General features: G+C 39.2%; 1 protein-coding gene across 2 annotated transcripts in view; it reads right to left on the bottom strand.

The window, feature by feature from the left end:
• The window catches only part of Crppa (CDP-L-ribitol pyrophosphorylase A), a 288,105-nt gene that overhangs the window by 197,027 nt on the left and 77,620 nt on the right, over positions 1 to 13,458 (bottom strand). For both annotated transcript variants that reach the window (XR_004114134.1, XM_031355623.1), the window contains exons 4-5: positions 4,456 to 4,560; positions 891 to 936 (exon numbers count right to left, since the gene is read on the bottom strand). Coding sequence is in view for 1 of the 2 variants with exons in the window: in XM_031355623.1 (XP_031211483.1) it covers positions 891 to 936; positions 4,456 to 4,560 (151 nt within the window). In the remaining variant the exon portion in view is untranslated. The remainder of the gene's footprint in view (positions 1 to 890; positions 937 to 4,455; positions 4,561 to 13,458) is intronic.

The following is a 13,458-nucleotide window of genomic DNA, read 5'->3' as shown; positions in this document are numbered from 1 at the left end:
AAAAAAAAAAAAAAAAAAATGGGAGTTCTCAGTCAGAGACAACTTTATCCCTTGTGACATTTGACAACTTCAAGAGATAATTTTCATGATCACAGACCTGGTGTGAAGGAGAGAGGGCAGTGTTGCTGGCACCTCAGTGTTATAGCTTAGGAACTACTAAACAGCATCAAACCCTCCTGAGATCCAAGGAGGATCTTCTGTCCTACACATCCAGGATAGTGCTGAGCATGAGAGCTCTGACTGGAACCACAGAGCCTGCAGAACACAAAGAGAATCCCCTCTCTGTGTGCTGATTACATTCCCAGCATACTAATAAGTACTGGCTGGTTGTTAAATACACTATGTGGGATCTTAAGGGCTATATAGTGATGAAAAGCAGGCATTGTTCCCATATACATGACCACCTTCCTTGAAAAAATATATAATGCAGGCATTGTCAGAAAAACAAGTTTGTTTTGGATTTTTTGTTTTAAAAGTCATCTACTCCAAATTCTCTAAGTTGTACAAACTGTCATATGGAAGGCACTTGACAATGCTCTGACAGGAGAGTGCAGAGAGGCAGGGACAGCCTGCTATGCATTAAACAGGAGGGACCTTCACAGGTTTATTGAAATACCAGAATCTATAGTTGCCTTTCCTATAGGATTGATGCTCCACACTTAATAGGATGATGTTTTTCTTTTATAAAAATTAAAATCAATGTAGTATAATAAGTGGTGTTTCACAAGCAGAAAACAAAATAAAATGCAGTTTTCAAAACACAAATCCAAGACCTCTGTGGCCTCCAGGCATCTGTCCTCCTAAAATGTCTGGGATTTAACTGTCCTGAGAAATCCTCAGTGGCCTCACATCAGAAGCTCAGAAGCTGACAGTCACAAGGTCGAACATACCCTTAATCATGGCTTCAGCTGCACACAGATCTTGTTTGTAGGTCACCTAAAGGACAGATAAACCTCATTAGACTCAACAGAGCAGGCAGGAATGTGAGAGCAGTAAAACAAAGCCCCAAGGAAATTCTTCCCCCGGGAGAAACTGCACACACCACACAAGCGATTTCCAAATGAGAGAAGCATTAGACGTTCACATTAAATCAAATTCAATTTCAACAAATTATGAAGATCCGATTCTTATATCTTTGACTAAGTTATGATAGCATGTAGCAGTGGTTACTGAAATATGATTACGGTAACTGGTGTTTTATAGTCAAAGGAAATGCGTAAGCATACAGAAGTATCCACACCACTGTTTTATAAGGTTTCAGATTGGAAAAGAAAGAGGTGAGGAAGAAAGGGGGATGAGGGAGAAAAGAAGAGCTGGGAAGCCAAGGGAGGAAGAGAGTCTACAAACAACAAAAGCTGACCAGCCCCATTCTAAGCTGAAATTATCAAAGACCTATTTACATTTAAAGGGACTTTTGAATTCAGAAGGTCATTGTGAAACAGGTTAGTTGCACCTTGTAAAATTTTTCTTAAAACACAGCCTCTATAAAAAGACTCTATTATAGAGTACCACAGTGCACCTAAGGACAATGATGCACTTTCCTTAATAGCAAACAGCTTGCTCATAATTGCACCCTGCTTGTTGTAAAGTAACCTGCCATGGTATGGATATCTGGTCTATAGCAGATCCTTCCCAAAGGCCGTCCATTAAGTTCAGATACAGAACACCTGCAAATTACTGTTTTGTACCACGGAACTAGTATACACAATGAACAATAAAACAGTATCAAGCCAGTACAATAGGGTTCAATGGGCTCATCATTCAAATGCCAGTTAATTAACAATGTCAATGGCTTTGTCAACCTTGTCAAATCAATGTTCACCTACCTAGTCCCTTTCCAGACTCTCAGCTTGGTTTTGTTTTGTTTCCTCTAAATGATCTCCATGGATTTGTATAGATGTCTTGTTTAGCTCAAGTGGACCAGAGCCCTTCTGTAAATTACATTCCTCTGCTGGGCCTTTACCCTAGCAGGTAAGTTTCATGATGTAATACTCTTTTTCACTTAACAGTAACAGCAAACCCAGGAAGACAGATGGAAGTATACTGGACCAATTTACTAGTCTATTAAAATCAAAGATGATATTACTATTCCATCTGTACAGAAAGTACAACTCATTGTTCTCTGTGACTCTCCGTACTGCAGTTACTATCCACAGTACATTTCTGCAGTCTACAAAACAAGAACAAGTTCAGTCTATGGATTTGCCAACTGTGATGTTTCTGATTCCAATAAGTGTTTACAGAAAGTGTTAGAAAGTGTTCTAGATGCCTTCGGACTGCTAAGAGCAGAGCAATGGCGAGGGCCAGTGAACCTTTGACCTCTAGGGATGCCGCCTTAGTCAAGGACTTCCTGTGAAATGGAATAAACCTAGTTTTTAACTATTTCTTAATTTCAGGTTAATTACATTTCTGAATTCTAAACTAACTTATATTTGCAATTTAAATAAGAAAATAATTTGTATAGCCATTGTCTGTTGTATAGATTAAACTCCAGTCAGAAATCAAGAGTATACATAGCTAACTATTCACTTTCTATTTTCTCCTGCTTTGAGTGGTAAACTATATTCTAAGTTCAAATTAATATTAATACGGAACATTTAAACCCAAGTAAAATTATCACCAAATACTAAATTAGCTTTCAGAATTCTTAAAACATCAAGCAATTACTTATGAATAAAATTCATGTTTTTTACTTTATAGTAATAGCCACAAACTAGATTTTAAAAGTCTGTTAAGTTTATTTTTACTGCCTTCAGAATATAGATTATAGATGCCAAAACAGAGATGAATGATTTTATTTTACTTAGATTAACATCAACTATGTGTTTAGGGACAGCTTTAAAGCCAGGCATAGTGGCACCCACCTATAACCCCAGCAACTGAAGACTGAGACAGGAGGAGGATGAATTAAGGCCAGATTAGTCTACATGGTGATTTGAGGCTTGTCTGAGCTATGAGCTACATAGCCCAATACTAGCTAGAGGGAATAATCTGATTTTCCCTAAATAAACAGCAAATGCACTTCAAAGGAAATGTTACTGGAAACTGTCATAATTTTGAAATGACGCGTTATTCACTCGGGTAACTTTTTAAAAATGAATTGTCCTTTTTTATTTTTAATTTACAGAAGCATTGTAACAATCAGTTCTGAAGTTGATTCTCAGCACTTCTCAGCCTTGTGGGTAAGATCAGTGTTGACACTGAACTTCTTCAGTCAGCACAATCTGTACTTTTCCTTTAACCTTGCATAATACCAAACTATTGAAAATAATTACTCTTCAAAACCCTTGTGATGGACTAGCGTGTTGATGTTTTTCTCACTGACTGCTTTTCAGCCTCTGCTCAGTGGAGCCCCTGGAGCCCTGTGAAGATCAATGAAGGCAGTCTGTCCAGGGAGATTGTGGTGAGGGTATGCCAATCACGAGTGCAGTTCAGTCATGTCTCCTGTACACGGTCGGTCTGTGCAGTGATTCTCCTGAGTCAAGTGTTTAGCTGAGGAACGATCAACAGAAGAGAGGCCTGACATTTTCACAAAATTATTCTCTCAGGCATGGCATAGGTTGCGCTTAGGTACCAACACGCACATTACCTAGTAATACTACACTTATATTTTGCTCATTTTATAGGCTAAGGCACAAGAGACCTTTCTGAACCAAACCAAGGCACAGTGGCCCCTACTTTCCCTGAGATAAGAGTATACTACTCTTGAAGCTGCCACAAAGCAACCTCATGGGATAATGGAGACACTGCCCCAATACTTGGCCTAAAAGTGTATTAATTAAAAATTACAGAATATTTATTAGACACAGATATCAAGTGGAATGTGAATGACAGTTTTAGTTTAGCTCTAGCTGGACTGCAAAAGGACTGCTGCTGTTCACTCTCAGCATTCCTCCAGTTTCTCTCTACTAGGAAGAGCCACTTTCCTATTGGCATGTGCCTGCGGTATATAAGCCACAGGCCTGCAGAGCTGCTCCCCTACTCTGTAGCTAAGGGTTTTTCTTTATAACCCAGGAAGCTTTCCTGTTTCCAGTTTTTTCTACTCCTGGAGAGATATCCCAGACCATGACCACTCTGCCCCTCTCCTCTCTGCCCCAGAAAGGCAGCCATGGCAGTGTGAACTACCCCCAAAGGCCTCTGCAACTGTTTCTCTCACATCTATAATAAAAGCCTTCTCAACCAAGGATTGATCATTTTGATGAATTCTCTTCACCCTTACGTACAGTGGGTATTTTTGAACTTCATTTCTATTTTGTCAGTTGAGAACACAGAAAACAATATTCTTTTTCCTAGGAATCCAATGTGAATTTACTTGAAGCCAAGAAACAGAAACATCCTCAGCTGCTGCTGCTCACCAGAGAGACTGCCTTTCATGGTCCTTTCTCTTACAACTGTAAGTACAACACACACATGCACAGGTAGCAGAAGAACCCCCATATGATGAATCTCTCTTACCTTCCAGAGGTTAGAGGACCCTTCTACAAGTTTTGCTTTCCGATGACAGTATTTTAGAGCCAACTGCAAGCACTCTGTTCCAAATTCCAAGTCAAAATCACTACACTGGCAACAAAGGAAAAAGAAAACAGACATAGAAGTATGAGCAAACTGTAATACAACTGGTGAAAAATAAAGCCAAACAAACAAAAAGCCTTTTATTTTTACAAACAAGGAAAATACAAAGGAATCAGTCTGAGAATGAGCAAACTGGTTAATTATTTCTGATTGTATTGTAAAATAATCCTTCCCATACCCTAAAAATGAAATAAAACAACAAGCTAATAGGAAAGTTATAACATCTCTTGAGATCTGGGCTCCCTCGGGTGTCTAAGGAGCCTAATCATAACAATATTTATTTCTATTGTCCATACTTGAAAGTAAAGCTGAGGAATTACTACATCCAAATTCTTTATTTAACAAACACATCTGTAAGATCCAAATCCCCTTCTATTTATAACAAGATATGAAAACATGATAGTGATAATTCATTTTAATATTTAGATTATCAATATATCATTCTTAAAACATTTATATATTTATGAACACAAAGATGGTTTTATTTTTCATTGTACAGAAAAACATAAACTTGTCAAATTCAGTAAAACATCAATAACTGTATTTTAAGTGTAACCATCAAAATCGCTAAGCAATAATATAATTTGGCTAAAGTTCTGAACTTTGTACCAGCTACATAAAGGTAAAGAACACATGAATCATGTCCTCAGAGGAACTCCAGCCTAGAGGGGTGCCTGACTTCAGAATGTTGCCTGCTGAGCTGGAAGCAAATGTATCTGCAGGAAACACACTGGGAAAAATTACCTGAGTTTATGTGAGGTTATCAGGAAAGACGTATCAGAGGCAATTGTCTCTGGTCTCCAGCTTAAGGAATAACTGGAGGATGAGTAACACTGTAATAAAAACGAAGTCTTGTAAAAGTAAAAGGAACAAGACCCTCTTATTTTGCAACTGTGTGTGTGTGTGTGTGTGTGTGTGTGTGTGTACCTATGTGTGAGGATACTTAGGATTAGGGCTGTAGAGGTAGATACTACATATCTGAATTCAGGTTCTTATGTGTGTATGATGAGTCCCCATCAGTGTATGATGTGTACCCATCGAGTCACCATGTAAGGGGAACAGCAAGGAGGCACAATAAAGAATACAGTATTCAGTACAACTCCCAGTGATATTTCAACCTTCTGGAAGACGACAAAGTCCTAACTGTAGTAGCTTCTGAAGTTTATGAGAATATATCTGAATATGCAGAGCCTCTATTTCACCTGAAGAGCCACCACTCAGATCTTCTACTTTTATATGCTTTGTGGTAGATTTTCTAGGTTTGTACTTTCAATGTCTTTACAGTATTGACTGGTAGTATGGGAGATGTCTATAGAGGAAAGAGCCATCCACTAATTAAATCCCAGTAATGCAACCTTGATTTCTCCCTGACTCATCGCACAAGAACATGAACGCTCTTCAGCTAGCCTTGCATGTTCTCACAAATGCATAATGAGAAAAGCCATAGAATGAGTTCCTTCCTGCCTCCAGTCATGATGTGAAGCACACTGGATGCTATGTTCCTGGCTATACTATAGCTAAGTCTGTGGAAAACAGAAAAGTATCACACAAATATATATATGAAATTTATTCAGGAAACACAGGCTGGGCTTGCATACAGACAAGTCTGTGGTGGCAATTTTGAAGTTTTGGTTTCTTTAAAAACACAGAAATATTCTAAGACTGTGCTTTTGTTTTAATCCCAGGTGTGAAAATACAGGACTGCTTCAGGCTGTCCACCCCAGCTGCTGAGGATGGGCCTGGTGCTGTTTGTATGTTGATGCTAATTCCTCTCTCCTGAGAAGGGCTACAAACAAGGAGTGAGTCATACTCAGGTGACTTCTTATGAACCAATCCCCTAATGAATAAAGGAGCCAATCACTGGGCAGGTAGGCGGGACTTCTGGGTTGGAGAGGGGATGAGAGGAAGCAGAAGAGAGTTAGGGCCCTTTTGGACAGTGAATAGCATGAGGACAGTATGTAGCTATTGTCTCCCTGTTTTTATGACGGATCCGATAGGACTCACCACCTAAGGATTTAGATTTATTAAGACTAACAAGATTAGGTTTTAGTTGTTGCACCCAGAGATTGAGTTACCATTGTTTCTGAACTAACTTTGTGTGGTGTTTTTGTTCTCAGAGCGGCTCATCTAGGTTCTCAGGAGAAAAGTACTTATGGCAAAGCATGGGTTTGCCTGATGGGCACAACAAAGGCCGTGGGGGTATTGAAGCACTGGGCTGATGTGCAAATGACCCACCAGTGGGAACTTAGCAAGCTGGGTGGAAATATTTCAGGCGTTCTGAGCCAGAGAGGCTCCATGAGATAAGAACAGGCCAGCCTGACAGCTGGGGCTGAGAGTAGCAGGGCACAAGCAGGGGAACGTTATAGTTCTTTTTTAATATTTCCTGCAACATGATTTGCAGAGGCATGGTATTGCCACTTACAAATAGTTCCTGCAGTTTGGAATAGTTCCTGTAATGTTTGGAACTCTGGGAGCTTTTCAGTGTATATAAATGCTAGAGTTCTAATAAGTGGGGTAGGTGGTTGTGAAAGACCCCCAGAACTGGGGAGATCCTTACTCAAGTTTCGGGATGTCGCGACCACCCAATAACTCACGAGAGACCGAATTTGCTGCAATCACATGAGGTTTATTGGGGATAAGCCAGATCTGGGGTTGAACTCATAGCCTGGCAGGACAAAGGGGTTCAACAGCGAACACAAGAAGTGAGGGGTATTTAAAGGGAAAAATCACAACCCAAGGGGGGGTGATGGGGTGACTAAGGATACATAGCATGAGAACAATAGAGAATTCTAAAGGAACCCACTACCTAGTTGAGCCAGATGACAAGGAAGTCATTCTGCACACTCATTGTCTAGAGGAATGTAGTTTGGTCAATGCTATCTTCTTAATGACTGACCACTCCTAGGACTACTTAGATGACCAATATCCTGTGGTTTGGTCAATGCTATTTTCTCAATGGCTGACTGCTGTCCTGTTCCTTATTCTGGGCAATGTTATCTTCTTAATGGCTGAGCACTATCCTGTTCCTGGAACTGACCAGTCCACATTCCTGGCTTGTTACAGAGACTTCCTATGCCTTCTTTAAGTAAAGGTTATATATTAATGCATTTCCATTAACATGCTTTTTCTAAATTTCTAAATTCAGTCTTTCAGTTGTTGGTCAATTAAGGATTTGATTGCACTTTGTTAGTAGCCACAGTTAAAGAAGAAACAAAAGGAAAGAAATTAGATTCAGGGATCTCTCTCTTCTCTCTCTCCTTTCTCCTCTCTCTTCTCTCCTCTCTTCTCTCTCTCTCTCTCTCTCTCTCTCTCTCTCTCTCTCTCTCTCTCTCTCTCTCTCTCTCTCTCTCTCCTTTCTCTAACCCCTTCTATCCTTTCTCTCCTATCTAATGTTAAATGTCTAATGTAGGTAAAACTGGGAGAATAAAGGGTGGAAAAAGAAAAAGAATCCACAAAGTAGCAAAGACAGGCTATACAGGTCTGGACTTAAAGTGAGTACAGAATTCTGCAGTCAATGAAAAAAATCTGAATTTCTATTTTTCCAAATATTAACAAACAGATTGTTTTTACAAAAACATGAAAAATTACAAGATACGAGAGACATGTTTGAGCAAGGTAAAGACAAATGAAGTTCTAAAGGGAAGCTGTGTTCTTCAGTCTGCTAGAGCTCAGGCAGATTTTCAGGAACCTTCAGATTCTTTGCAGTAATGGCTGATTTGGGTCACATTCTCACCACTAAAGTCCAAAAATCTCCTGTTCCCATCCCACCACACTACTCTACTCCTGGCATTTTGATGATGGCTAACCTAGCACTTGGGAACTCACTAGTCCTCATATGAACAACTAATTTCTGTTATAAAGCTTCAAACTCCACATACCTATAGCTCCTTTGCAATGTTCATATCAATAGCAATTTCCACCTTGAACCTCTAATAAATTATCCCTCTTATTCCCCACCCCCACTCTAAACCCTCCTGTTTATCTCACTGAGGCTTGAAGACCTGTGAAAACGGCATTTGCTTTTTATCAGAAAAATCACATTTCCTTACACTGTCCTCATCAACCAGTAGACCATGGTTAAATACTTGAAGAGAATTATTACTAGGAGTCCAAGTTCCTTGCTCTGTTTTCCAAATGTTAGGTGTTCTTTATAAACTCAGTCTACAAATTGACCATATTGCCATCAGCGTTTTTAGCTGGTAGTCTCTACATTTATCACGTGCGTGTACACATACTATGAATAAAATCTGCCAGGCATAATGGGACATAGCTTGCATATCTTTAATCACAGCACTTAGGCAGAGGCAGACAGATCTCTAAGTTTGAGGCCAACTTAATCTACACAGGGTGCATTAGCCAGGCACGGGTTCATTGTGAGACCCTGTTTAAAAATTAAAAAAAAAAAAAATCTCTTCAATGTTTGATGTGATAACAATCCACTCATTTCTCTATACCTTATTTTGTCTCCCATGCTTCCAAGCAGGCAATCTTCATTGTCTGTAAACTTGAATGTAGTATTTATTTCTATGTGTAACAGTCAATCTTTGCCCATTAAAAAATATGCAGGAAATCTGTGATCAGTTACAATAAATTTACCCATCACACAGTTGTCGGGTGGTAGAGGACCCAGGCTTCTAGTTGTGAAGCTATAGGGTCTGACTCATCTGCTTACTCCAGTGACTTAGACTGGAGGAAGAGTGTTTGTAGACAGGAAGGATAGACTGTCGTCTTACTATGATAACAGTAGCACAAGAGGACAAACCTGAGAGTGCTGGCACATTATCAGCCTCCACTTGTTACATCCAGCAAGATCCCTTTGCCCAATGCAAATCAGACAGACAAACATAAACCTGAGATGAGACACTTTGCCCAGAAGGGTTCATGGCAATGGTAAAAAAGTAAGGAATTGTTTCTAATTAATACACCTGTGATGTGGCCCTTTGGTTTTTCTGTTTTATTTACTATCTTTTGAAAATAACTATATTTCTTTTTCATACCACAATATATACCCACCCTTTCCATTTCCCATCATTTCAATATTATAGTTTTGATATTACCAATACTGAGCATTTAAGTAATCGATTATGCAAACTTTTCTCACAGATAAAACACATAATACTAAAATCACTTTCTTGAATAATTATGTTCTCTACTATTAAGGCTTGTCTTTTGCTTATTATGGTTAACTTTCTATATGTGTATAACTCTTTTAACACTGCACAATTGGCTACCTATCCACATGTCTTCCCAAGATATGCTAAGACTCATGGGAAAGTCATCCTTGGAATCTTCCAGTCATTTCAACAGGGACCATTGTACTTCCTACCAATTCCATAGGTATAATTCTCAGAACACTATGTGCCATCTTAGGGACATTCATGATCTCTCTATCATTCACCCTGGCCACAGTATGAGGCAATCTTCTTTCTTAATTGACCCATGTTCCCAAAACAAATCCTCCAAGGACATCCTATGGAGAGATTGTGTAGAGATGTTTGTGATGAAATGACATCTGAGATGATCATATTTAGGACTTTCCTCGTAAGCTGGACAGGCTGCCCAAACAAAGTCACTCCAAAGACAGAATGAGAAGCCACTAAGAGGCTAGCAGCTGGGAAGGGAAGCAGGTGCTTCCTCAGTCAGTAGTCAGAACACAGAGGTTCTGCCTGTCACTGTTTGGAAGTCACCTCAGGCCTCCACTGCAACCAAGTTCTCACACTCCTCCCAGAGCTGACTTCTTTACAAACTCCTTTTAATAAACATGTACTTTTCTCTCTATCCTCAGCTCTTAAAGAGTTCTTTGCCTACCACCTTTGCTAGGAATTTTGTCCTTTTATATTTACTGAGAACCTGTTACTAACTCACCTGCTTTCTAGCTAACTTTCTTTTGTTATAGGCACTCTTCTTATTTTTGATGTTAAGGATTTATGGCAGGTTGTATTCATCTATGTTCTCTTGAATGATGTTTAAGTACTGAGAAAAATTAAATAAATGTCCAGTCTGCTATCAGTTCCTATAAACAGAAAGTAAATGCATATTAGTTGCATATATATCCCAAATTATCATCTATAAAAATGGCCTCCATTCATATTCCTAAAAATGGCATATAATTGTAGCATATTTTTTAACATAAAGTAAAAGAATATGAATAACATGGACTCAAAACCTTGGAAAAATGTATTGTGTATAATGAAATTATTTTTCTGGGAAAGGAAGGCTTCCTTAATTTTCAGAAGTTTTATACCCCCCAAAAGGTAAGCAACTATTGTCTTATGGTAATGATGTAATGTTTCATGACTACAAATAATCTGATTATAAATGTTTCTATCCTTCTATCCATGACAACATTCAAATTAGTATTGCAATAGGACAGCCAGGGAAGTTTGCCCAACAGGGAACAATATATACATTAAAGTAAAGTTAAATCAAAGGCATGCATGCACAGGTTTCCCACTCTCTCCTTGGAAGAGCATGCTAACAATAGTCAAGTATTAACAAAATAGAGCAGTTTACAATTAGGTAAACAATGAACACCTGCATTCAATTTATCATCTCAAAATCAAACCCGAAGCATTTTGCATACATTAACATTGCTTGAATTATGCAATGCTCCTTCAAGTTTCATGAGACAGTTATCCAAGAGGCTTTGTTCTTACATTATATCAGATCATCTTCTGAGTAAACAACCTCAGAGTGTGTCCATATGAGGCTAATACAGAAACACACCCCCCTTTCTATAAGAAATAAAAGCACGAATGATGTGGATAAATAAGCACAAGATTTCTTTTTGGGTAAGAATTTTTAAATGAGTTTACACAGAATGCATTAGCAAAAGCCTTCAAATATCTATCAGAAATAAATAAATAAATAAATAAATAAATAAATAAATGATTATTCCAAACCTTGGCAAGCCTGCACAGCCAATATACATTGTGAATGGCACTCCTATCCATAGCTGTTAATTCAGCAATGCAGAGATATTTAACTTTTTAATGTGTAGATGCAGATAATTAGGGCAAAGTAGTAGGATGGGAAAGAACTTTACTCTTAATACTGAAGTTGTACTTTTAGCTCTTAGTGTTGACTTTCATAATCAAATATTGTGAAAACCTATAAAAAGTAAAAATGTCACAGGAATGTTTAACTCTCATTTATCTTCTTAGGTAAACTATTCAAACATTGGACAATAAAAGCAGAAAATAATATAGTGGCCTAAACTGCAAGTCATTACCCTTACATGGCATGGAATTACCTGCTGTGCGTAAACAACTGAAGGAAAACCAGCATCATAATCCAACCACAAAGATAAAAAAGGATTTCAATCCTTCTAAGAACTGTCAAAGGGTTTTGCCATAAGCTCATCAGGGAGAGTAAAGAGTTGAAAGGAGCCCAAGACCTAGAATTACTTTCTACAGCAGCAGGATCAGCCACACCATTCACAGGTAGATAATGTGACAAAGCCAGTCTATCAGAGAGGCTACTGATCAACAGAGTTGAAGTGACCTACTCACAGACAGTTGAAAACTTATCTCCCAATATTTATGTGAGAAATATAAACAAGAGTGATAGGAGATGTTAGAGAAGACCTGCTCAATAATGAAGCAAATATTCCTGGAGATTTTCCCAGGCAATATACTGAGAAGGATGAATGAGGCTAAGAAAGGAAGGGATGGGGTGGGGAGCACACAGGCACATATAAAATGAGGAGCTCCTTATCTTTGCAGCAGCATGCCACATGTGGAGAAGGCAAACAGAGAAACCCAGGACATTTTCTTCCATTCAACTGATACATCAAATATCATACAAAATTTAACCTTAGTACAATTAGAACTGCGACAATCTGCTTTAGCTCCCAGTAGACTTTATCCTAAGTCCTTTACTGAACAAAACTATAGTTTTAGAATTATTTTCTCCTTTCTACACAGCTTGACCAGGAGCTCCTTGCTACTTCTCCCTGATCTCTAGCTTTCCTCTCACATGGTGCATTTGGAACTATCTATCCTGTGAGTCTTTGACACTGTAGTCCAAGTCCCTCCGCATCAACTCTTCACTAAAATGTGACCTATGACACTCAGCATCTGCCAAACTCTTCTTCTTCTTTTATTTATTCACTTTACATCTTCCTCACTGGCTTCTTCCTGGTCACCCCTCTCACAACTCTCCCTCCTATCCCCCTGCCCTTCTCACCTGAGAGGATGGGGTCCCGCTGAGTGTCCCACAACCCTGGCAAATCAAGTCTCTGCATGCAGTGCTAGGCAGACAAGGAAGACCAGGTAGAACATATCCCATGGACAGGCAAGGGCTTTTGGGATAATCCCTGCTCCAGTTGTTCAGGACCCACATGAAGACCGAGCTACACGTCTGCTACATATGTGTATGCTCTTTGGTCTGGTTCCTCTTCTTAACACATTTTCTTTTTTTTTTTATTAGATATTTTCTTTATTTATATGTAAATTTCTCCTTTCCCAGTTTCCCCTCCAAAAAAACAAACAAAGAAACAAACAAAAACACCAAAAACAAACCCCTGTTGCCTCCCCCCTCCCCATGCCTGCCACCCCACCCTCTCCCACTTATTGGCCCTGGCATTCCCTACACTGGGGCACAGAACCTTCACAGGGCCGAGGACCTCTCCTCCTATAGATGATTGAATTTGCAATCCTCTACTATACACATGCTGCCAGAACAATCAGACCCACCATGTGCAGTCCTTGGTTGGTGGTTGAGAGCCTGGGAGCTCTGAGGGTACTAGTTAGTTCATATTGTTGTTCGTCCTAAGGGGCTGAAAACCCCTCAGCTCCATAGGCCCTTTCTCTAATTCTTTCATTGGGGACCCTGTACTCAGTTCAATAGATGTCTGTGAGCCTCTACATCTGTATTAGTCAGGTA

The sequence above is a fragment of the Mastomys coucha genome, unplaced genomic scaffold (assembly GCF_008632895.1).
Source record: "Mastomys coucha isolate ucsf_1 unplaced genomic scaffold, UCSF_Mcou_1 pScaffold6, whole genome shotgun sequence".
Taxonomy (NCBI): domain Eukaryota; kingdom Metazoa; phylum Chordata; class Mammalia; order Rodentia; family Muridae; genus Mastomys; species Mastomys coucha.
The sequence above is the reverse complement of the archived record's forward strand: the minus strand, read 5'-3'. Positions and strand labels throughout refer to the sequence as shown.